General features: G+C 39.3%; 1 protein-coding gene and 1 long non-coding RNA gene across 4 annotated transcripts in view; one reads left to right on the top strand and one right to left on the bottom strand.

The window, feature by feature from the left end:
- LOC138714809 (glutathione S-transferase theta-1-like) overlaps positions 1–17,730 on the bottom strand; it is a 57,310-nt gene extending 39,580 nt beyond the window's left edge. The window contains exon 1 of one of the 2 annotated variants that reach the window (XM_069846959.1): positions 17,476–17,730. In XM_069846959.1, coding sequence (XP_069703060.1) covers positions 17,476–17,587 — 112 coding nt within the window. In that variant the 5' untranslated portion in view covers positions 17,588–17,730. The remainder of the gene's footprint in view (positions 1–17,475) is intronic. The other variant, XM_069846960.1, reaches the window with a different exon arrangement.
- Positions 10,568–16,423, top strand: LOC138714811 (uncharacterized). 2 transcript variants are annotated; one of them, XR_011336091.1, is made up of 6 exons: positions 10,568–10,917; positions 11,886–12,046; positions 12,147–12,384; positions 12,972–13,094; positions 13,315–13,507; positions 13,754–16,423. It is a non-coding gene; the product is annotated as an uncharacterized lncRNA (long non-coding RNA). The 2 variants fall into 2 exon arrangements; XR_011336090.1 differs by having other exon boundaries at positions 12,969–13,094.
- Positions 17,731–25,186: the final 7,456 nt, after the last annotated feature.

Here is a 25,186-nt window from a genome sequence, read left to right as displayed (position 1 = left end):
AGTGGACTGAGAGTACATAGAGTGGACTGAAAAGTCAGGGCGTGGACTGAGAGGACGTAGAGTGTACTGACAGGTCAGGGAGTAGACTGAGAGGACATTGAGTGGACTGAGAAGACAGGGAGTGGACTGAGAGGACTTAGAGTGGACTGAGAAGACGGGGAGAGGACTGAGAGGACATGGAGTGGACTGAGAGGACATAGATTGGACTGAGAAGACATGGACTGGACTGAGAAAACATAGTGTGGACTGAGAGGACATAGTGTGGACTGAGAACACAGGGAGTGTACTGAGAGGACATACTGTGGAATAAGAAGACAGGGAGTGGACTCAGACGACATAGAGTGGACTCAGAAGACTGGGAGTGGACGGAGAGGACATAGAGTGGACTAAAAGGACATAGAGTGAATAGAGAAGACAGGGAGTGGACTGAGAGTACATAGAGTGGACTGAGAAGACGGGGAGTGGACTGAGAGGACATGGAGTGTACTGAGAGGACATAGAGTGGACTGAGAAGACAGGGAGTGGACTCAGACGACATAAAGTGGACTGAGAAGACTTGGAGTGGACTGAGAGGACGTAGAGTGGACTAAAAGGACATAGAGTGGATTGAGAAGACAGGGAGTGGACTGAGAGTACATAGAGTGGAATGAGAAGACATGGAGTGGACTGAGAGGACATAGAGTGGACTGAGAAGAGATAGAGTGGACTGAGAACACAGGGAGTGGACTAAGAGGGCATAGACTGGACTGAGAAGACAGCGAATGGACTGAGAGGACATAGAGTGGACTGAGAGTGAACAGAGAAGACATAGAGTGGACTGAGAAGACTGGGAGTGGACTCAGAGGACATAGAGTGGACTGAGAAGTCCGGGCGTGGACTGAGAGGACATAGAGTGGACTGAGAGGTCAGGGAGTAGACTGAGAGGACATTGAGTGGACTGAGAAGACAGGGAGTGGACTGAGAGGACTTAGACTGGACTGAGAAGACGGGGAGTGGACTGAGAGGACATGGAGTGGACTGAGAGGGCATAGAGTGGAATGAGAAGACATGGATTGGACTGAGAGGACATAGAGTGGACTGAGAAGACATGGAGTGGACTGAGAACACAGGGAGTGGACTAAGAGGCCATAGACTGGACTGCGAAGACAGCGAGTGGACTGAGAGGACATAGAGTGGACTGAGAGTGAACAGAGAAGAAATAGAGTGGACTGAGAGTGAACATAGAAGACATAGAGTGGACTCAGAGGACATAGACTGGACTGCGAAGACAGCGAGTGGGCTGAGAGGTCATAGAGTGGACTGAGAGTGAACAGAGAAGACATAGAGTGGACTGAGAGTAAACATAGAAGACATAGAGTGGACTCAGAGTACATAGAGTGGACTGAGAAGTCAGGGCGTGGACTGAGAGGACACAGAGTGGACTGAGAGGACATAGAGTGGAATGAGAGGTCAGGGAGTAGACTGAGAGTACATTGAGTGGACTGAGAAGACAGGGAGTGGACTGAGAGGACTTAGAGTGGACTGAGAAGACGGGGAGTGGACTGAGAGGACATGGAGTGTACTGAGAAGATATCTGTGGAAGCTATTACAGGATCGAAGACTCATTCGAGGACGACCGAACATTATTGTTTTGCGTTGCAAGAATATGACAAAAGTTAAACGCTTTAGAGCAGAGCAAAGACAAATTGTCTCTATGAGTCTTCGATAGACACCGATTGGAATTTCCAAAAATTGGTGGCAGAAAAGATAAGATGTTAGAAGGAAACAAGTCAAAAAGGCTAATAATAGTAGATATAGGTTTCGAAACTGATTTCTTGATGGTGGTCTCCTCAATTATAAAGGTGGCTGAACTACTGGTGACTACCACCAAGAAATGAATTCCTCCAGCTTAGAGAAATGGTTGAGAGAGCAAGTAACTCCAAACTTGCCACCTGCCTCTGTAACAGTGCGAATCATCTATGGACGAAATAATTCGAGTAAGTGCAGATGGAATGATGCTAGTGATAGTGATGATGGCGGTGGTGGTAGTGGAATGAAAGTCCTAGTGCTAGTGATAACTCTGTCTTAGCTATGCCTTTGGAGTGAAAAACACATGGTTTTATGTGACAATAATAACATATACAAGTTAGACTATGTATATAATTATATAAACTGGGTGTAGTATAAGCAGTAATATGTGCTGTTGCCAGGAAGTCAGGAGGAGATTAGCAATGGCAAAAGAAGATTTAATACATTAATGAGCAACTTCTGCCGACCTATAAAAAACGAAGAGGAAGAGACTAGTAATGTGCTTTGTGTGGAGTGTGGCATTATGTGAGGCTTAAACATGGACATTACGACGAAGTGAATTGAAGAGACCAGAAGCATTTAAAATACGGATATGGAGAACAATGGAGCGTGTGAAATGGACAGACAGAATAATAAATGAAGCTGTGTTGGAAAGAGTGGGTGAAAGAATAATGCTGAAACTGATCAAGAAGAGAAAAAAAAATTGGCTGGGTCTCTGCCTGAGAAGAAACTGTCTACTAAAGAATGCACTGGAACGAATAGTGACACTCCACACAAAGCACTTCACTAGTCCCTTCCTTAGTTCTCTCTCCAGACGTCCACAGAAGATGCTCCTCTTCCTATTAAAAGCTTCCTTTGCCATTGCTATTCTCCTTTGCACTTCTTGGCAGAAGCACTATGAATATATATATATATATATATATATATATATATATATATATATATATATATATATATATACACATTCATAGCGTTCTGTCCAAGGGTAGGTCTTTCAATGCACACCCAGCATTCTACAGTCTTTCCTATTTTCTGCTTTCCTCTTTGTCTCCTCGTATGATCCATATAATATATAACTTTCAAGAATGTAATAATTGGCATTTAACTACTAATCCACACAATACTCAACTTCGATAGTCTATATCTATATTCGTAATTTACATATGCTCAACGTTCAAGAACGTCGTAAGGAATGTGTGCAGTACACAACACTAGGGAATGAGCTTATTATCATAAATAAAGACTTGCTACTACATCCATACAGTGGAATCTTGTTCTCCTTATCGGGATTATAAAATACTTGTGCTGCTTATGTATATAGAGCAAATGTTTTTCGTACGCTAGTAGCAGCTTTTGTACATGTTAATATAACTCGCTTATCGCGATTACGTCATCAGGAATACGGAGACCAGCTCGCTACCAAACGTGGCCCTACACGAGGTACTTTACAAGGGCACATTAATATTTTGCAGTTTCAGTACCGCAGGCCACAATACAAAACTATTCCTTTCTAAGCGAGGGGAGAGTTATGTACAGTAAAAAGGCAAAGGTATCCTAGGTATCCCCGTAACATGCCATGAAGGCACTTGGGCGGGGGGCATGGAGGTAGAGCCACATGCTTTCCATGACCTCGGCAACAGAATGAGGTGGTGAGGTCGGCACCACGCTCTGACCGCCTTTTACCCACGGGAAAAACACGGTCCTCAATTTTATAGGAGGCTGAGGGAAATATATCTGTCACCAGCTAGGATCGAAACCCGGACTTTCCAGTCCGTTGTCACCTGCTCTACCAAATGAGCTACATACAGAACTATTAGACTGATTAGTGATATATTTCAAAAGCAGTTTGCCGTAAAAGTGTTGGGACACCGTATGTACTCATATACCACACTCAGTCCAATCTATGCGCTCTCAGCCCACTCTATGTGCTCTCGGTCCACTCTATGTCCTCTCAGTCTACACTCTGTCCACTCTGTGTGCTCTAAGTCCACTCTATGTCCTCTCGGTCCACTCTATGTGCACTCCGTCCACTCTCTGTACTCTCAGTCCACTCTATGTGCTCTCAGTCCATTGTCTGTCATCTGAGTCCACTCTATGTGCTCTCAGTCCACTATATGTGCTCTCAGTCCACTCTATGTAGTCTCAGGCCACTACATGTACTCATAGTATATTCTAAATTCTTTCAGTCCACTCTCTGTCCTCTCAGTCCTCTCTATGTCCCCTTAGTCCACTCTATGTCCTCTTTGTCCAATCTATGTCCTCTCGGTTAACTCTATGTGCTCTAAATCCACTCTATATGCTCTCAGTCAACTCTATGTCCTCTCAGTCCAATCTATGTGCTCTAAGTCCACTCTATGTTCTCTCAGCCCACTCTCAGTCAACTCTCTGCTCTATACGTCCACTCTATGTCATCTCAGTCTACTCTCTGTCCTCTCAGTCCACTCTCTATCCTCTCAGTCCACTCTCCGTCCTCTCAGTCCGCTCTCTGTCGTCTAAGTCCACTCTATGTGCTCTATGTCCACTCTATGTCCTCTCAGTCTACTCTCTGTCCTCTTTGTCCACTCTGTGTTCTCTACGTCCACTCTATGTCCTCTCAGTCCACTCTCTGTCCTCTCAGTCTACTCTCTGTCCACTCAGTCCACTCTATGTCCTCGCAGTCCATTCGCTGTCTTCTCAGTTGACTCTATGCCCTCTTAGTCCACTCCCTGTGTTCTCAGTCCACTCTATGTCCTCTCAGTCCACTCCCTGTCTTCTCAGTCCACTCTATGTCCTCTCAGTCCACTCCCTGTCTTCTCATTCCACTCTATGTACTCTCAGTCCACTCCATGTCTTCTGAATCCACTCTATGTCCTTTTAGTCCACTCCATGTCATCTCACTCCACGCCCTGTACTTATAGTCCACTCTATGTCCTCTCAGTTCACTCCCTGTCTTCTCAGTCCACTCTGTGTCCTCCCAGTCCACTATATGTCCTCTCTGTCCACTCTATGTCCTCTCAGTCCACTCTATGTCCTCTCAGTCCACTCCCTGTCTTCTCAGTCCACACCCTGTCCTCTCAGTCCACTCTATGTCCTCTCAGTCTACTCTATGTCTTCTCAGTCCACTCCCTGTCTTCTCAGTCCACTCTATGTCCTCTGAGTCCACTCCCTGTCTTCTCAGTCCACTCTATGTGTTTTTTAGTCCACTCCGTCTTCTCAGTCCACTCTATGTCCTCTCAGTCCACTCTATGTCATCTCAGTCCACTCCCTGTCTTCTCAGTCCACTCTATGTCCTCTCAGTCCACTCTATGTCCTCTCAGTCCAATCCCTGTCTTCTCAGTTCACTCTATGTCCTCTCAGTCCACTCTATGTCCTCTCAGTCCACTCCCTGTCTTCTCATTGAACTCTATGTACTCTCAGTCCACTCCATGTCTTCTAAATCCACTCTATGTCCCTTTAGTCCACTCCATGTCCTCTCACTCCACTCCCTGTATTTTTAGTCCACTCTATGTCCTCTCAGTCCACTCTAAGTCCTCTCAGTTCACTCCCTGCTTTCTCAGTCCACTCTGAGTCCTCTCAGTCCACTCTATGTCCTCTCAGTCCACTCTATGTCCTCTCAGTCCACTCCCTGTCTTCTCAGTCCACACCATGTCCTCTGTGTCCACTCTATGTCCTCTCAGTCTACTCTATGTTTTCTCAGTCCACTGCGTGTCTTCTCAGTCCACTCTATGTCCTCTCAGTCCACTCCCTGTCTTCTCAGTCCACTCTATGTGTTTTTTTAGTCCACTCCGTTTTCTCAGTCCACTCTATGTCCTCTCAGTCCACTCTATGTCATCTCAGTCCACTCTATGTCCTCTCAGTCCACTCCCTGTCTTCTCAGTTCACTCTATGTCCTCTCAGTCCACTCTATGTGCTCTCAGTCCACTCCTAGTCTTCTCAGTCCACTCTATGTCCTCTTAGTTCACTCCGTCTTCTTAGTCCACTCTATGTCCTCTCAGTCCACTCTATGACCCCTTAGACCACTCTATGTCCTCTCAATCCACTCTCTGTCGTCTCAGTCCTCTCTATGTCCTCTTAGTCCACTCTATATCCTTTCAGTCCACTCTATGTGCTCTCAGTCCACTCTCTGTCCTCTCAGTCCACTCTCAGTAAACTCTCTGTCCTCTAAGTCCACTGTGTGTCCTCTCAGTCCACTCTATGTCCTCTCAGTCCTCTCAGTCCACTCTGTGTCCTCTCAGTCCACCCTCTGTCGTCTAAGTCCACTCTATGTGCTCTAAGTCCACTCAATGTCCTCTCGGTCTACTCTCTGTCCTCTCTGTCCACTCTGTGTGCTTTAAGTCCATTCTATGTCCTCTCACTCCACTCTCTGTACTCTCAGTCCTCTCTCTGTAATCTAAGTCCACTCTGTGTCCTCTCAGTCCACTCTATGTGCTCTATGTGCACTCTATGTCCTCTCAGTCCACTCTATGTGATCTCAGTCTACTCGCTATTCTCTCAGTCCACTCTATGTCCTCTTAGTCCACTCTATATCCTTTCAGTCCACTGTCTGTTCTCTCAGTCCACTCTTTATGCTCTCAGTCCACTCTCTGTCCTCTCAGTCCCCTCTATGTCCTCTCAGTCCACTCTGTGTCCTCTCAGTCCACTCTATGTGCTCTAAGTCCACTCTATGTCCTCTCAGTCCACTCTATGTGCTCGCAGTTCACTCTCTGTTCTCTCAGTCCACTCTATGTGCTCTCTGTCCATTCTCTGTCATCTCAGTCCACTCTGTGTGCTCTCAGTCCACTCTATGTCCTCTGAGTCCACTCCCTGTCTTCTCAGTCCACTCTATGTCCTCTCAGTCCCCTCCCTGTGTTCTCAGTCCACTCTATGTCCTCTCAGACCACTCTATGTTTTCTCAGTCCACTCCATGTCTTCTCAGTCCACTCTATGTCCTCTCAGTCCACTCCTTGTCCTCTCAGTCCACTCCCCTTCTTCTCAGTCCACTCTAAGTCCTCTCAGTCCACTCCCTGTCTTCTCAGTCTACTACCTGAACTCTCAGTCCACTCTATGTCCTCTCAGTCCACGCCCTGACTTCTCAGTCCACTCTATGTCCTCTGAGTCCACTCCCTGTCTTCTCAATCAACTCTATGTCTTCTCAGTCCACTCTGTGTCCTCTCAGTCCAGTCTATGTCCTCTCAGTCCACTCGCTGTCTTCTCAGTCCACTCTATGTACTCCCAGTCCACTCCATGTCTTCTCAATCCACTCTATGTCCTTTTAGTCCATTCCCTGTCGTCTCACTCCACTCTCTGTATTTTTAGTCAACTCTATGTCCTCTCAGTCCACTCTAAGTCCTCTCAGTTCACTCCCTGTCTTCTCAGTCCACTCTGTGTCCTCTCAGTCCACTCCCTGTCCTCTCAGCCCACTCTATGTCCTCTCAGTCCACTCTATGTCCTCTCAGTCCACTCTATGTCCTCTCAGTCCACTCCCTGTCTTCTCAGTCCACACCCTGTCCTCTCAGTCCACTCTATGTCCTCTCAGTCTACTTTTGTTTTCTCAGTCCACTCCCTGTCTTCTTCTCAGTCCACTCTATGTCCTCTCAGTCCACTCCCTGTCTTCTCAGTCCACTCTATGTGTTTTTTAGTCCACTACGTCTTCTCAGTCCACTCTATGTCCTCTCAGTCCACTCTATGTCTTCTCAGTCCACTCTATGTCCTCTCAGTCCACTCCCTGTCTTCTCAGTTCACTCTATGTCCTCTCAGCCCACTCCCTGTCTTCTCATTTCACTCTATGTTCTCTCAGTCCACTCCATGTCTTCTCAATCCACTCTATGTCCTTTTAGTCCATTCTCTGTCCTCTCACTCCACTCCCTGTATTTTTAGTCCACTCTATGTCCTTTCAGTCCACTCCAAGTCCTCTCAGTTCACTCCCTGTCTTCTCAGTCCACTCTCTGTCCTCTCAGTCCACTCCCTGTCCTCTCAGCCCACTATATGTCCTCTCAGTCCACTCTATGTCCTCTCAGTCTACTCTATGTCCTCTCTGTCCACTCCCTGTCTTCTCAGTCCACACCCTGTCCTCTCAGTCCACTTTATGTCCTCTCAGTCTACCCTATGTCTTCTCAGTCCACTCCCTGTCTTCTCAGTCCACTCTATGCCCTCTCAGTCCACTCCCTCTCTTCTCAGTCCACTCTATGTGTTTCTTAGTCCACTCCGTCTTCTCAGTCCACTCTATGTCCTCTCAGTCCACTCAATGTCCTCTCAGTCCACTCCCTGTTTTCTCAGTTCACTCTATGTCCTCTCAGTCCACTCTATGACCCCTTAGACCACTCTATGTCCTCTCAATCCACTCTCCGTCCTCTCAGTCCTCTCTATGTCCTCTTAGTCCACTCTATATCCTTTCAGTCCACTCTATGTGCTCTCAGTCCACTCTCTGTCCTCTCAGTCCACTCTCAGTCATCTCTCTGTACTCTAAGTCCACTCTATGTCCTCTCAGTCCACTCTATATCCTCGCAGTCCACTCTCTGTCCTCTCAGTCCACTCTCTGTCCTCTCAGTCCACCCTCTGTCGTCTAAGTCCACTCTATGTGCTCTAAGTCCAGTCAGTGTCCTCTCAGTCTACTCTCTGTCCTCTCTGTCTACTCTGTGTGCTTTAAGTCCATTCTATGTCCTCTCAGTCCACTCTCTGTACTCTCAGTCTACTCTCTGTACTCTCAGTCTACTCTCTGTAATCTAAGTCCACTCTGTGTCCTCTCAGTCCACTCTGTGTGCTCTAAGTCCACTCTATGTGCTCTATGTCCACTCTATGTCCTCTCAGTCCACTCTATGTGGTCTCACTCCACTCTCTGTTCTCTCAGTCCACTCTATGTCCTCTTAGTCCACTCTATATCCTTTCAGTCCACTGTCTGTTCTCTCAGTCCACTCTTTATGCTCTAAGTCCACTCTCTGTCCTCTCAGTCCACTCTATGTGCTCTAAGTCCACTCTATGTCCTCTCAGTCCACTCTATGTGCTCTCAGTCCACTCTCTGTTGTCTCAGTCCACTCTATGTGCTCTCTGTCCATTCTCTGTCATCTCAGTCCACTCTGTATGCTTTCAGTCCACTCCATGCCCTCTTAGTCCACTCTATGTCCTCTTAGTCCACTCTCTGTCCTCTCAGTCCACTCTATGTCCGCTTAGTCCACTCTATATCTTCTCAGTCCACTCTATGTGCTCTAAATCCACTCTATGTGCTCTCAGTCCACTCTATGTCCTCTCAGTGAACTCTATGTGCTCTAAGTCCACTCTATGTGCACTAAGTCCACTCTTTTTCCTCTCAGTCCTCTCTATGTGCTCTAAGTCCGCTCTATGTCCTCTCAGTCCACTCTTTGTCCTCTCAGTCAACTGTATGTGCTCTCAGTCCACTCTGTGTCCTCTCAGTCGACTCTCTCTCATCTTTGTCCTATCTGGTTCTCTCAGTCCACTCACAGTCCAACCAGGCCTCTCTCTGTTCTCCCAGTCCACTGTCTGTACTGATATTCCACTCTCTGAATTCTTAGTCCACTCTATGTCCTCTTAGTCCACTCTATGTCCTCTCGGTCCACTCAATGTGCTCTCAGTCCACTCTCTGTTCTCTCAGTCTCTTCTATGTGCTCTCAGTCCATTCTCTGTCATCAGAGTCCACTCTATGTTCTCTCAGTCCACTCAATGTTGTCTCAGGCCACTCCATATACTCTTAGTTCATTCTATATCCTTTCAGTCCAGTCTGTGTCCTCTCAGTCCTCTCTATGTCCTCTTAGTCCACTCTATGTCCTCTTAGTCCACTCTATGTCCTCTCAGTCCTCTCTATGTCCTCTTAGTCCACTCTATGTCCTCTCAGTCCACTCTATGTGCTCTAAATCCACTCTATATGCTCTCAGTCCACTCTATGTGCTCTCAGTCCACTCTATGTGCTCTTAGTCCACTCTATGTGCTCTGAGCCCACTCTCTCTCTCCTCTCAGTCCTATCTGGTTCTTCTCTGTCCGCTCACAGTCCCACCAGTTCACTCTCTGAATTGTCACTCTACTCTATGTCCTCTCAGTCCACTCTATGTTCTGTCAGTCTACTCTTTCTTCTCCGTCCACTCTCTCTCTCTCATCTTAGTCCAATGTGGTTCCTCTCAGTCCACTCTCTGTCCTCTGAGTCCATTTTCTGCCCACTGAGTCCCCTCTCTGAGCTTGGAGTCCTCTCTCTGTCCTCTCAGTCCACTCTATGTGCACTCAGTCCACTCTCTGTCCTCTCTGTCCCATCTGCTTCCTCTCAGTTCACTCACAGTCAAACCAGTACTCTCTCTGTACTCATATTCCCTTGCCTGAATTCTTAGTCCACTTTATGTCCTCTCAGTCCACGCTCTATTCTTTCAGTCCATTCTCTGTCCTCTCAGTCCACTCTATGTGCTCTCAGTGTATTTCCTTTCCTGTCATTGTGGATTATATGATCTGGTTTTGCAACAATTTACATTTCTGTCATACTCATACATATTTTTTGGAATTGCATTTATTCGGGGTTCGAACCCGGGTAATAATTTGTTTGTTGTACAGTTCTTTGCCGTACGGGTATCTTGAGCTGAAAGCATAGTGTCATTGCGACTCTGGTGTTCTGTCTGTAAACTACGTCCACGATTTAATACAGTTACAACTTATTACCTTTTCAAATACATGATGGCAGCTTTTCTCTCATCGCTATCGCTAAGGAGTGTAGTGTTGGCTCCCATGCATACATGCTTAATTTGATTTACGTAGTAGCCTTGCGCGCGTCCGCCATGACAGTTCGCCTTGGCAACAGTTTATTGGATTATACCAATATTAGTATTAATATTAATACATAATAGTTATTTTATGTGTTGCGTTGTGGTTATAATTCAAGAATAGTCAGATAAGTACGAATAAATATAACATACTTGGGCGTGATAATGCACGTGGGTAATGGATAGAAATATTATTTCAAATTTTAATGAATTTCATTCGTGTTTAGATTTTTATTACTATGTCAAAAAATGAAATAGTGTTGCAGTGACTCCTCCAAGGAAGAAAATGTGTGGCATTCAGAGTACGCTTCAGAAATCTGTAGTTCACGTGTATAATGAGTTGAAGAAAGAAGATAATGAAGAAGGAATTATGCTAACTGAGACAGCAATTACAACCAGAATAGGAAAATTATTAGGAGTAAGTATTCTTAAGCATACATTTCAAAGTGGTATTCAGTTTTAGGAGTTTGCACTAATAATTTCATGATTGTGGTCAAACAAAACAAATTTTTAGGTTAGGCCTAAATGTTTAATCAAGTCAGTGATTTTCATATTGCCAAACTAAATACATTTAAGATACTGTAATACTGCAGTAGGTGATAGCTTAAATATATTTACAAATTAGACGAACAAATAATCAAACAGCACGAAAGTAATTTTCCAGTTTTCTCTTTTGGTATTAAATTAACCGTTCAGATCACAATTTACATGCCACATCGGCCGAAGAAAGTACAAGTCATATTGTAATTATTAACTTGATATTGCAACAAATATTACATGAATGTTGGCCTGTTATGGTGCTTAAAAATAATTCAGTTTTATATAATAACTATATAATATACTCTATAAAGCATAGGAACGTTGACTCTGGCTGAATAATTTATTCATGACTGGTCTAAGTAATATTAAATATGGTGTTTCTTCAGAAAAGCTACCCCACCCAAAGTACTTGTTAAGATATAACACTCGAGAGGATGAGGACGCACTACTGGGAAACTAACCATTTCTGTTCGTCCTGGACCTCTCGCATGTTATATTGGTAATTAGTAACAAGTTTGAGGGAGGGACTACAACAATGCATTAGAATATACAGGTAAGTGTCAAAGGATTTTTGTGCTAAAAGTATTTGTGGCTGTGCACTAAAACCACGTGTTCATCACTATGTAAATATCACAGAAATCAATTAAACAAAATAAAATTATGCCTTCTTTGATGTAGCTTTTCTGGAGAATTACCTAAATAGCCTATTAGCCTACTTAAACCTATCGTAGACCCAACCTAACATGTTGATCATTTTCTATTCATATAGTTGTAAATGTTGGTATCATGCATGAATTTTATGATATAACAATTTTTAGAAGTTTATGTTATTGTTTGTTATTACAGCTTGGCTTTACTACGAGCTAGGAAAGTGATAACAAATTCACAGACGGGGACCCCACTTGTGACACCAGGAAAACATAGACTACGTAAACATCCAGTGACTGATGCTGATGATTTTACGAAAGATGCAATTGCGAGATTTATTTATGACAAGTTACATAAAGGTAGGGAAGTTACAGGAATTATTGTGTTGATTTATGCAATGTAATTCTGATATTAGTCATATGTATAAAAATATGGCATAATTTTCATTTACTGTTACAGGGGAAGTACTAACAGCAGCAAAAGTTCTGGAACATATGAATGATGATTATGAAACATATTTATTTAGAGTATCCTTATCATCGGTGAAAAAAATTTTGAAAGAGATGAAATTTCTATGGAGCAAAGGGGATCCTTATACACATGTACGAGAAAGTTTTTAAGAGAATTATAAGAAATGTGGAGCATGAGAACCCTAAACCCGTAGTATTCTTGGATGAGACTTGGATTTTTATGAATGGTAAATTTCAATGTATTGTGAGACATTGAGTGATTGAATTTTTTACTAACAAATAGGTTAACACTGATGTGGAATATGAAATTGCAATTAATATAGGCTACTAGTAATGAATTCGGCGGCCGGGTAGCTCAGTTGGTAGAGCAGTTGGCTACGGACTGGAAGGTCCGGGGTTCGATCCCAGGTGGTGACAGGATTTTTTCTCGTTGCCAAACTTTCAGAACGGCCCCAAGGTTCACTCAGCCTTCTATAAAATTGAGCACCGGGTCTTTCCCGGGGGTAAAAGGCGGTCAGAGCGTGGTGCCGACCACACCACCTCATTCTAGTGCCGAGGTCATGGAAAGCATGGGGCTCTACCTCCATGCCCCCCAAGTGCCTTCATGGCATGTTACGGGGATACCTTTACCTTTTACCTTTACCTTTTACTAGTAATGAATTCAGGTGGGAACAACATGTTTTGCAATTAATAGTTTCATATTATAACTAGAGGTTAGTTATAAAATTCTTGAACGGTTTTCCTGTCTTTAAAATTTTTGTGTCTCTTAGAGTGTCAATGTGAATTGCTTTTCTCTCTCTGTTTTTTTAAGTAGGATCACCCACTTATTCATGAAATAAACCAGGTGAAGTTTCCAGTGACATGAATGGTGTTATTCGTAGACCAACAAATGAGGGTGGAAGATTAGATGCCGGAACGAAAGGTGGATTTATACTCGGTAAGTTATATTGATTTATATTTTACATAAATTTGGCAAGAGTAATTTTTTAAATCAGGGTACAAAAATATAAAAATTGGTGACTAAATAAAAACGTGGGAAAGCCTTTCACCAAAGAGGATCTCATGTCATGTTATGTTATGTTATGTTTTATTTTCTTTATTTAAATGCTGTGAATTCATGTGACGTAATTATATGCCCAGGTATAATTTTATTGCAGGTGCTGATTTAATTTTTTCATGCAATTGAAAGAAAAGTCAGGACTACCATAGTGCTATGAATAGCCCTGTAGTTGAGAAGTTGTTGACCTGAGAACATTAGGGCAATGCGTTATTGTCATGGATAGTGCTGCATATCATAGCAGACTTGTGAAAAATCAGCCAACAACAAAATGGAGGATAGAACAGCTACTGGTGATTGCAACTGAATATAATAGATTTGTTGTACTAAATGATAAGAGTTGATGGTGTGAAATCACCTTTTGATATTACATTGCAATATTAATTTCCATACTTTACAGTCATTATTATTATTATTATTATTATTATTATTATTATTATTATTATCATCATTACTACTATTACTACTACTACTATTGCAACCATTTCTCTTATTTCTCATAATTAGGCATACTTATAGATGCTACTTTTTTCTTTCAGGTGAAATTGAATCTACATAAGAATCCTAAAACAACAGAGCCTTGCCAATTACTGTCCTGAAGTGGCCTTGTCTTATGTGTTGTGTCTATATACAATTAATTCTTTCAGTTTTTTTTTCCCCTTTAATGTAATGAAGTTGTTGGTTGATTGATACCAAGTGTTCAGCAGTTGATGTCATTTGTTATCTTGCACTCCAATATTTAACCAGATGATTGAAAGCTGTGTAAAGTTAAACAGTCAAGACAATGATCCATATCTTCATTGAGATTTCAGAAATGGCATGGGGAGATTCTGAAATATCAGTTCTTAGTAAATATTTGAGACAATCATGGCCTGTGATAATATGGGTACTTCCACTGTAGATTTTCATAGAAGTTCAGTTATTAAATTAGGTGTATTATTTTTACTTTGTATTATACTATATTTTTGTTTCGCTTAATTGATGAATTATATATGCTGTAAATTGAATAGTAGACTGTAGGCCTATAGCTTAACTGATGAATTGTATGTGCTGTAAATTAAATAGTAGGCTGTATACCACAAGTGATGAATTGTTTATGCTTGTAATGTGAAGTAATTTGCATGATATTTATTATCAATTTCTGTATATTTCAACTGATTGAATTGTTTATACTTTTAAATTGAATTAACTTGCTTGCTACTCCATAAAGTTCATGGATCCACGGAAGTACCAGTCGTCGATGTAATTCGACCATTTTGCTTAAAATATTAAAACACTGTAAACTATTGAGATTTCATGCTGTTACGTCCAATACTGCAGCAAGAATATCTGATTTTGAATCTGATAGTATGACAGCCTTCTCAGATTTATGAAGTTGATACTGGATATTTTGTAAGCTTAAAAGTGTATCTAAATTTTCACTATCAAAATTAGTCAGTGTTTGAAGTTAGTTAGTTAGTTAGTGGCGTTTAAAAAGGGCGTGTCAGCTACTATGGCTATTTGCGCCCTTATCTAAAATCTTTCACTAAACACAAACACAATACAATAACCAGAATGTTTAAAAGAACTAAAAAGCGTTGTCACGGTTAAAATGGGGCAAACAAGTGTTTGAATATAATTCCCTGTAAAAGGGAATATACTGGTATTGTACTACAACACCACTACATCTATGGCTTGGTAAACAGGATCCATCTATAAAAAAATACTGTATGTAGTCACTCACTGACCAGATCATTTATCGTTTTTAATGATTTTTAAAATGTCTGGAGAAGTATCACATTTCTTAACATCATCTGTTAAAGTTAACTTATATACTATTCATTTTGAAATAACTTGGGATTGTGTTTTATTAGTAAAGTTTCCCTTAATTGAGCAAGTTTGAGTTCTCCAAGTAGAGTCAAAAAGTCTGTTGGGATTTTGGCTCAGTTTATTAATATTTGTGGACTGTGATTTTTTGTTCTAGGGAACCATATTATCTGCAAATGATGAGATTATCATAAGATCTATTTCTTTAGTTAGACCATCGACATTAATATTGGAAAATGTATTCCTGAAAACAACAATGTGGGAAGCCCAGATGAATCTGTCTCTATTTATATATTTGTGACAATGAATCAAATAATCAAGTCACTGACCCAGTGTAACACTTTATCATGGACACTCTAAGTTTGCAATTTCTTAAGTGATTTATATCTACAGAGCCATATGATCCTTGAAAATAAATTAAAATTGTTAAGGTGTTTTGTTTTCTGTTTAAAATATCTTTAATATCTTGACTAAAATTTAAATTCTGTCCATTTGTTGAATGCAATTCTCTAAAGTCAACTCAATAAGATGAAAGTTAGTTACTAGATTCCAGGAACCAATTCAATCTATGAAATCATCTCTTCCATAATTTTGGCTATCATACTAGTAAGTGGTATCTGTCGATAACTCGAAAAGATATTAGTTGAATAATTGCTTTTCAAAATTGATGTTATGATAGATTTTCTCCAGACAGATATTGTATTTTAGATGAGATTACAAGATAAAAGTAGTGAGTTTGCTTGTTTGCCAACATGTTTAAGAAAATCAGCATGTGTATTGTCTGGACTTGGAGATGTTTTGGGTCTTATGTTATTAAATTAATAGTAATATTCAGTTCTTGATTAAATATTGTTATATAAAGTAGATTGTAGATTTAATATTTCTTTCAGTTTTTCCTTAATAGTCTGACGTACACAGATTAAAACTAACAACCACACCACCAACTAATCTAATAGAAATTAAAATATAATTAAATGTAGAAAAAGTAATTAAAATTATAAATACACGTAATAAACCATAACCCCCTAATTTCAACAATATACTATTTTATTCCCTTTTACAGCTTGTAGATAATTATTAATTATAGTTATTACTTATTAGCATAATATTTATTGAACTTATTGGCTATTTCACTTCGTTTGAAAGATGTTATTGTGTACAAAAAGCATTTTTTGATGATCGTTTCATGCTGTATGTTGTGTATAAATCTATGATTTCTGGCATTCTGTTCTGTGTAATCCATCTTTTGTATAGAATTAATAAAATACTCTTTTGGTAGTAATTATTTTATTAATTGAGTATTTAATTTTCACCAGCTCACATTTCTTGAATCATTTGTTTTTTCTTATTTAAATTTAGGACACAAGAGCCAAAAAGAGACTTCACAGTTATGTATCATACATTTTTTCAATAACAGACGTGGAGTTGCAGAAATAATAAGTGTAAGTGTAACATTATTAAGCAATTTACAAACCAATGAAATCTTTAAAAAGGTATCTAGAAGTGAAAGGTCTTGGAACAGATTTGATTCTTGAATATTATATACTATACTTTGTTGTATATTTACGTCTAGTAACCTATTAATGCTAATACTAATAATAATGTAAAGGAATAAAAGAATAGAACATAGCAATACATTTCTCATTATTATTATTCTCATTATTATTGAAACTATTTAGAATAACCTTCCAACATTAAGGTAAAGTACGGTGAGTAAAGAAGTCATTCAGTACATAGGATCGTGATTTTACTACATGTGGTGATATCTGGTAACAGTTGGCAACACTGACAAGGCGGAAATATTTGCTGTTTGGGAACTGAACTTACGTGATCCTCACTATATAACAGTCACCGTCAGATAGCACGATTCTGGGCAGCGGGCACAATTCCCCTCCGCGAGCAGCAGTGAGCGGGCAAAGGAGGGGAGGTTACGTTGGGTAGAAATAGTACCAGTATCTGCAGCGATTACAAGCGTCAGCCCGTGGCTTACGAAATAGACGTAATCCACGCGTCAGCCGTACGATGCCCAACCTTGATTCGTTCATCCGCTGCCCGCCTAATCGCGAATTTTACTACCACAATTTCGATCGTCTTTTGTTTCGCATGGCGACTAGTAATCGGCGTTTCTCTACCGTGTGCATTATCCTTGATTAGTTATATTGTGACCAGGATATTATCAAGTTGTTCCCTTATGTACCTTTATTGCAAATCTATAATTATTAATGTTTTTGTACCGTAATGAAATTCTCATGTGCTAAACTGTTATTGGATCCTCTTGTACAGCACATTAAATATTAGTAAATAAATTATTATTATTATTATTATTATTATTAGTTCTTTTATCTGTAGATTACTATTATCAAAATTTCACTTTTGTCATAAATATTGCTTGAATATGAATGAATTTAGAAGATAAAATACGACATGGTATATTAAATACCGTAATACAACTTACCTTTCACCATATCTACAAATTTAAATTCATGAGGTATGTTGTTTACTTTCAAGAACAATGCCACTGCCCTGCTTGGTTGTGATACCAAATTAGCATAAAATGTAAGGGACATCGTCAGTCCTATAAAACAGTAGCAGTATAGAATAATGCTGTATTCTGTGAGTTGTAGATAGAACAGTGTGCCACAGAAGATAAAGTCCAACAAGTGTTTACAACTTCACTGTGTAGCCTATGTAAGACCTTGAACAATGGTCGGATTGAGAACCGGTAGCAGTTTTTATCATCGGCAACAGTGGCGGCTCGTGGAAATTGAATTCAGGGAGGCTGCATACAAAAATAAACCATGCAACTTATCTTATTTAAATATTAGTTCCATGCGCCTTGTCTTGTAGGTTGCAAACCTTTGAATCATTTTCTTATTAAACTCCTATATGTCGTTCAACATAGCTAATGGAAAACATAGCTAATGCGGTCAGTCTCTCTTCTCTCATCGTATTTATAAGATAGGATTTTACTCTCTTCAAACACGAAAAGCAACGTTCTGGTTCGGAAGTTATCATTGGTAAGGTGATAGCTATGCGTAGTAGTTTCACAACTTCTGAAAATGAGGCCTGCAAGTTCTCAGATAGAAGAAACTGCAAGAGCGTGACTGCGTCACTGATATTTCTGAATTCTTGTCTCTGATACAACACAGTGAGTTCCGCTTTTAGTTTGTCTTTATCGAACATTGGAAAAAGCTTTACACATACATTTAGGTCATTTTCAGGAAATGAGCTTTTGTAGCATTCAAATTTTTCTTGACACAGAAGAGAAGATAATACCAGATGATCTATGAACTAGCTGGCCTTCTATGCCCAAGGTTGCGGGTTCGATCCCGGGCCAGGTCGATGGCATTTAAGTGTGCTTAAATGCGACAGGCTCATGTCAGTAGATTTACTGGCATGTAAAAGAACTCCTGTGGGACAAAATTCCGGCACAGCCGGCGACGCTGATATAACCTCTGCAGTTGCGAGCGTCGTTAAATAAAAAAACATAACATCTATGAACTGAAATCGGATGTTAGCTTGTGTGATAATGAGGTCACACACTTCCTTGGCTGCCGCAACCCTTGTCTGAATCCCTTCGACCTTACGACGCTTTTTAGGGTTTTCATTTTCGCAGATCTCGCTTCTCAACATTACTGTGCACTGTTCCGTATTATCTGTATGACATTAACAAACCTTGATGTGCAGAGTCGGCCTCGGTAGCATAGTCGGTTGCGGGTGCGATCCCGGCCTAGGTCGATGGCATTTAAGTGTGTTTAAATGAGACAGGCTCATATCAGTAGATTTACTGGCATTTAAAAGAATCCTGCAGGACAAAATTCCGGGATACCGGCGACGCTGATATAACCCCTGCAGTTGCGAGTGTCGTTAAATAAACCATAATTTAATTTTTTATATGCAGATTTGAACCTTATAAATATCTAACTGGCGATGTTGTAGTTGGTTTTATAATGTAGCCTATCTACATGATACATCAATAAATGAAAAAAGAAAACAGCCAGAAATTGAATTCAGGATCTTTCAAGAGTACGCACCAGGGTGCTTACCTCATTTATTGTCATGTTGTTAGATGTTTCAGATTCCATTACGGTTTGAAAACATTCTAGCAATGGCTCCTTCTTCTAATGAACAACATTTACTGTTCTTATTTTAAAACTCCATTTTGTTGCCGCAGCTGATGGAATTGTCTTTGAAACACATTAATCTAATACAGACTGTGTGGAGATCGAGAGAAGAAAGCAGGGATACTGGATAAATTAGCAAAAAATATCCGAGCATTTCTATTTTGTTTAGCGGCTCTTTCCGTATGAGATTCAACTGATGAGCACTTAATTTCAAATTTCTCCTTAATTGTTAAAGTACTGTACTGAACTGAATAGACTGTAAATATTGTACAGAATTAAACATTGTTGCACTTGTTATACACACAACATTAAAGAAAATGTATTTAAAACTACGCGCTACTGACAAACTGCTGCAAATTTTGCAGCGTCTGGAAACTCTGGATTCATGGCAAGTAGGCCTACTATGTAAATGAAATATCTAGAATTAATATTGTGCGGTGGCGAACATTAAAAAGGCAATTTGGAAGTGAGAAGTAATGAAAAAATCATGCACATTCAAGTGCATAGGAATGTAATGAAATTGGGCAAAATTATTAGAAATTTGAATGTGATACAGAACAACCACCTCAGCCGATTTCGCAGCAGCCATAAAGGAGTTCGTGTTAGATTACCAAACCCAATTTTTTAAGTAAATTATTTTATTAGATTGTGAGGGGAGGTTGTAAAATTATGAAATAATTATCGCATTTGGTCGTAATGTTTACACATCGCTAAACAGTTCTGTATATCAGTATTATGTAAAATACCTTCCTGTGAAATTATATAATGATTGTTACAATCAAACATGCCGTGCTTACATTACAACGACTTTGTTTTTTACAATTAATATTTCGTTTCGAAATATCATTAATATAATTCACTCGTAATGACAATGAGGTATTGCATCTTTTTACTTAATATATATTTGCAATGTTATAAATCAATGTCTCCATTCCAATTTCTTTGACATCATGGCCGTGTGCACCATTCTCGATCATCTAGCCCGTTGATCAGCAATCACGGAAACATGGTTAATTCTTGACAATGATCAAGTTACAGATGCGGTGCACCGACATTTTCCCTCGATCAACTCAGTACCGTCAGCTGACGGTACGCTCGCTTGAGAAGAATCATCTGAGCGCTAGGTTACCGCGTATAAAACAGCGAACGAACGCACTCTGTCAATTATCGCTTCGTTTTTGTTTGCCGGACTGCTTTCAAACATCCTCGCAGTTTTCAAATAACAAGTTTCAATAATTATGGAAGAAAAAAAGAAAAGAGCACCGAACTTCTCACAGTTCGAAGTGGGAATTCCTTTAGAACTCGTCAGCAATTATGCATCCATATTACAGATTAAAAGTACTGACGGAAGTTCTCTAAGAGAAAAGCAGGCTACCTGGTTGGATTTAACCTCACAATTCACACGAGTTATACGTGTTTACATAATTCCACATAATTTGTAACGTAATTTACACAGTGGTTATTTCATATTATTGATAATAATTGGGAAAATTTCAGTATACGGATACCTCACTGACAATTATCTTGAAATAGGCTACTAAAAAGAGCAGATTTGTGTTTGTTGAATTCTCATCTTGCTTACGAAAAGACACATTTCAGTGCCAATAATTTATTTGGGAAAATTTCAGTATACGGATACCTCACTGACAATTATTTTGAAATAGGCTACTAAAAAGAGCAGATTCGTATGCGTTTGTCAAATGCTCATCATCTTGCTTACGAAAAGACACATTTCAGTGCCAATAATTTATTTGGGAAAATTTCAGTATACGGATACCTCACTGACAATTATTTTGAAATAGGCTACTAAAAAGAGCAGATTTGTATGCGTTTGTCAAATGCTCATCATCTTGCTTACGAAAAGACACATTTCAGTGCCAATAATTTATTTGGGAAAATTTCAGTATACGGATACCTCACTGACAATTATTTTGAAATAGGCTACTAAAAAGAGCAGATTTGTATGTGTTTGTCAAATGCTCATCATCTTGCTTATGAAAAGACACATTTCGGTGCCAATAATTTATTTGGGAAAATTTCAGTATACGGATATCTCACTGACAATTATTAAAAAAAAAAAAAAACCAATTCGTCTGTGTATGTCGAATACGCATCATCATGCATACGAAAAGGAAGTTTTTAGTGCCAATTTATTTTGTGTGCGCAGGGTTGGAATTTTGAAGTAAGAGGAAAAGGAATGTATCTGAAATTTATCCATTTATTTTGTGTTCACAAGGTTGGAATTTTGGAGTAAGAGGGAAAGGAAGGTATCCGTATAATTTCTCTTAATTCAAGCGTAAATAGCCTAATTGTCCAAAACGTCATGTAGGTCCTAATAGTTTCAAACGGCAAATCTATAGCTAATAAGTGATAATCTCGCATTCTACAAAATGATCATTTAGTTTTGCTATATTATTACCGGCATAGAATAACTACTTTATTATTATGTTAACAAAATTGGACAATTAGGCCTAAATAATATTTTGTCCTCAAGTAAAGTCCCGATCTTCCAAAGCAGAAACATATATAAAACATTAGTCTATTTTGAGAAAAAAAACATTTTTATTATTCATCTACAAACTTACTCTTTCTACAATAACACCAATTCTGTTATTTCCGCAGTGATTTGCGTGTTCAAGATACATAATTTCATCTTCAATTCCATGAAGTACGTCAAATCGTGCCGCCATTTTGGTTTTCTCGACTTGACCATGTTCAATTCAAGATAATCGGTCCCACACCCGTGATCAAATTTGATCATCATCAACTTGCTTGTTTAACTTTGATCGAGATTGATACTCCGCAAATTGGCTTTGAAGATGGTCAAGTGCCGACTTAACCATGGTCAAATTTTAATCGAGAATGGTGCACACGGGCATCATGCAGAGTCATACAGATTTGCGACCATCAACAAGACGACATAACCTTAGTGCTGCGTCATGTCTTCATCAGAATTCCCTGATTGTTTAGATTCGGTTTACACGAGCGGAATGTAAGCCGCTGGCGGCCACACCATTCTGAGCAATGACGATAGCACAGTTCAGAATCGATTTTCCCTTGAAATTATTCAAATCAAATTCGCAGGGAGCTATACCTGAACGCTAGATTTGCATAATACACGTCACTGTTCGTTAACAGAAAACCACAATTCAAGTCACAGTTTGTGTGCACTCAATGTTGGGTTTCTGGCGTCTTGTCGGCCCACTTGAGGTATATGATGTGGATATAAAGGGTAAAATTGAGTTCCTGGGTAGCTCAGTCGGTAGAGCATTGGTGAGCTTAGCTAAAGGTCCCAAGTTCGATACCCGACCTCGGAACAATTTTTCCCTTGAAATTATTCATTGTCAACTAATTTAAACTAAACATAACCTGTATAATACAGTAGCTACTTATAAATTGTTTGTGGGAGTTGGGGGGGGGGGGCTGCAAATTTTAGCACTGCCTAGGGGCGGCACTATACCTAAATCCGGCCCTAGTTAATTGAATGAAACGACTTCAGAATACCGCGAAAGTGCATCGTTATTTCATAACTGAATTATTTATTCTTGGTACAAAGGACATTTTATGTATTTATTATCCAAATTATTTTGGCTCAGTTTTTGTATGCAAGTACTTACGCAATATCCTGAAACTCAAATAAAACACTGTTTCAGATTCCATAATAAATTACATACATCAATATGATTCTTGATCATATCCACTTACTTTTGTAGATAGATAGATTTATTCATTCCATAATATTTTTACAGTTGCTTTATAGCGTAGAATAAAGAATATAATTCCTTTGTTTCACATATGGAATGGAAGTAAAATAAACCAGTAGATTTTCTGAGCAAATAACCCATGTATGTAACAAAAAAATGTAATACCATATTGGTGGAAAGTCCATAGTTTTCTCAGAAAAAAATTTTTCTCCCAAATGTTAACATCCTTTTAATCGGTAATTATTGCGAGTGGGATCGTGATTTTTGTCTATATCCATAGAAGATATAATAAAGAATCATTTGTCCCTCTGGCATATTTAAATAGCATGGACTGTTTTCGTGTAAATTTAATTAAAAAAACATTAATTTGAAATCAATGACCAATGTTCTTTCTGTATCCAGATTAAGTGATTAGTCTAGAGCTTGGATTTATATGTAAGTTACTAAAAGTTAAGAATGACACTGAGTGTAGTTGAATGAGAGTTTTTAAACCTGGTTCATAAGATTCCGAAATATAACAGTAGAGAACTTAATAACGACTAGACAATGCATGTTGTAAACCGCATGCTGATTTGTAAGTGGCATTTAGGAGGGTTAAAGACCCTTAACATTACAGTAGAACCTCTGTTATCCGTTGTAATGAAGGGGATGGACTGAACGGTTAATAGAAAAAATCGGATAATCCGTAACATAATTTTTTCATAAATAAAGTGCATAATATTTAGGCCTACAGCTTTGTAATTTCCTCCTTGGTGTTGTGTTTAACATGCTAGTTAGTGGATCAGTCAGGAGTTCACTAATTTAAGTCTGGTTATCACTGACGGGTTTTAAGGCTAAGAGAACTCCTTGTGATGGTTGTCTGCCGAAAGATAGAAGTAGGATCCTCGTGTTGTAGATTTACACACTCATACTTTATACAATTTACCTTTTTTATTAAATCGCACACAGTTGTAACGCGAATCTAGTATTCTGATTCGATATGAGACAAAGTTTCTGCTTCCCCAAATCTCTCAATTACTGCTCTTTTTATACTTAGCACGACACGTTTTCTTTCGATACCCATGGAAGATATTTTACATGTTATACAGAACGTCCACTCCAACAGCAGAACAAGGACTGAATTGTACACAGGTTTTGCGATTGTGTGAAAGTTCTTGGAGTCATTTTCTTGGAAGCAGGTAGTGACAAGTTGAGAAAAACACTCCCTCCAACAAGTAATTGTATAGGACTTCATATTTTGTCCTGTAAAAAAAAGAGAGAGAGAAAACAACAGTTGGATAATCCTCCAATCGGTTAATAGGGTGACGGATAATCGGGGTTCTACTGTATTAAGGATATACTGAATGACAGGAATGGCATCTGAAAGGAGTGGGGGCCTGGCTTGTATGTTTATAAACTATACCAAGTAACAATATTAACTTTTAGTATATATAAATCCGGGCTCTGGATTACATAACACCTCGAAACATTTTTTAAGAAGTTAAAATAATTTATAGGAGATTTAAAAAGACAGATTGAAGACCTAGATAAACGCACAAACAAAATACACCGACAACTACACTACACAACCCAACACTTAGCAGCAGAAGAGCGTATTCCGAATCTCACCGGACCGGTGGACAACAATGACGTCACGCAGCAGCGAAATAGGAACAAAACTGCTGGAAGGTTCGATGGCTATCATGGCAGCTGTACAAGTTGTTGCCTGTGCTACGCTAGCAAGATTTTGCGAAATTTCCGTACTGTCATCTCGTTCAAAGAAAAGAGCATAAATAATTTATTTCTTGAACCAGTAGTAATAACTGGTCCGTTGACATGTTCGCTCATAATAATAATAATAATAATAATAATAATAATAATAATGATGATTTATCTAACCTGGCAGAGTTAAGGCCATACGGCCTTCTCTTCTCTAACACTCAACCAGGAGTAAAAACTGCCTTACAAAAAACACTACAAATTTACAAAGTACACTACAATTTTACACACAAAACTGAATAAGATAATAATAACAAAATGTAAACAACAAGTAAGAAGAAATCAGACATAATAAAAGAAAGAAAAAAGCATAATAAAATGTGAAGAGCAGGTCAAAATAAATGAGGCATACAAAGTATAAAAAAATAAGACAATTTTTGATAATAATAATAATAATAATAATAATAATAATAATAATAATAATAATAATAATAATAATAGTAATAATAATACTAATAGTAGTAATAAAATAGTGCAGTACAAAGCATACAATGAACACAATATTTTTAAGTACATACAGTAAGGAAAATTATGATTATATATAGCTCAACTTATCACATTAGAGATATACCATTATCGG

Source organism: Periplaneta americana, chromosome 15 (genome assembly GCF_040183065.1).
Source record: "Periplaneta americana isolate PAMFEO1 chromosome 15, P.americana_PAMFEO1_priV1, whole genome shotgun sequence".
NCBI lineage: Eukaryota > Metazoa > Arthropoda > Insecta > Blattodea > Blattidae > Periplaneta > Periplaneta americana.
The sequence above is the reverse complement of the archived record's forward strand: the minus strand, read 5'-3'. Positions and strand labels throughout refer to the sequence as shown.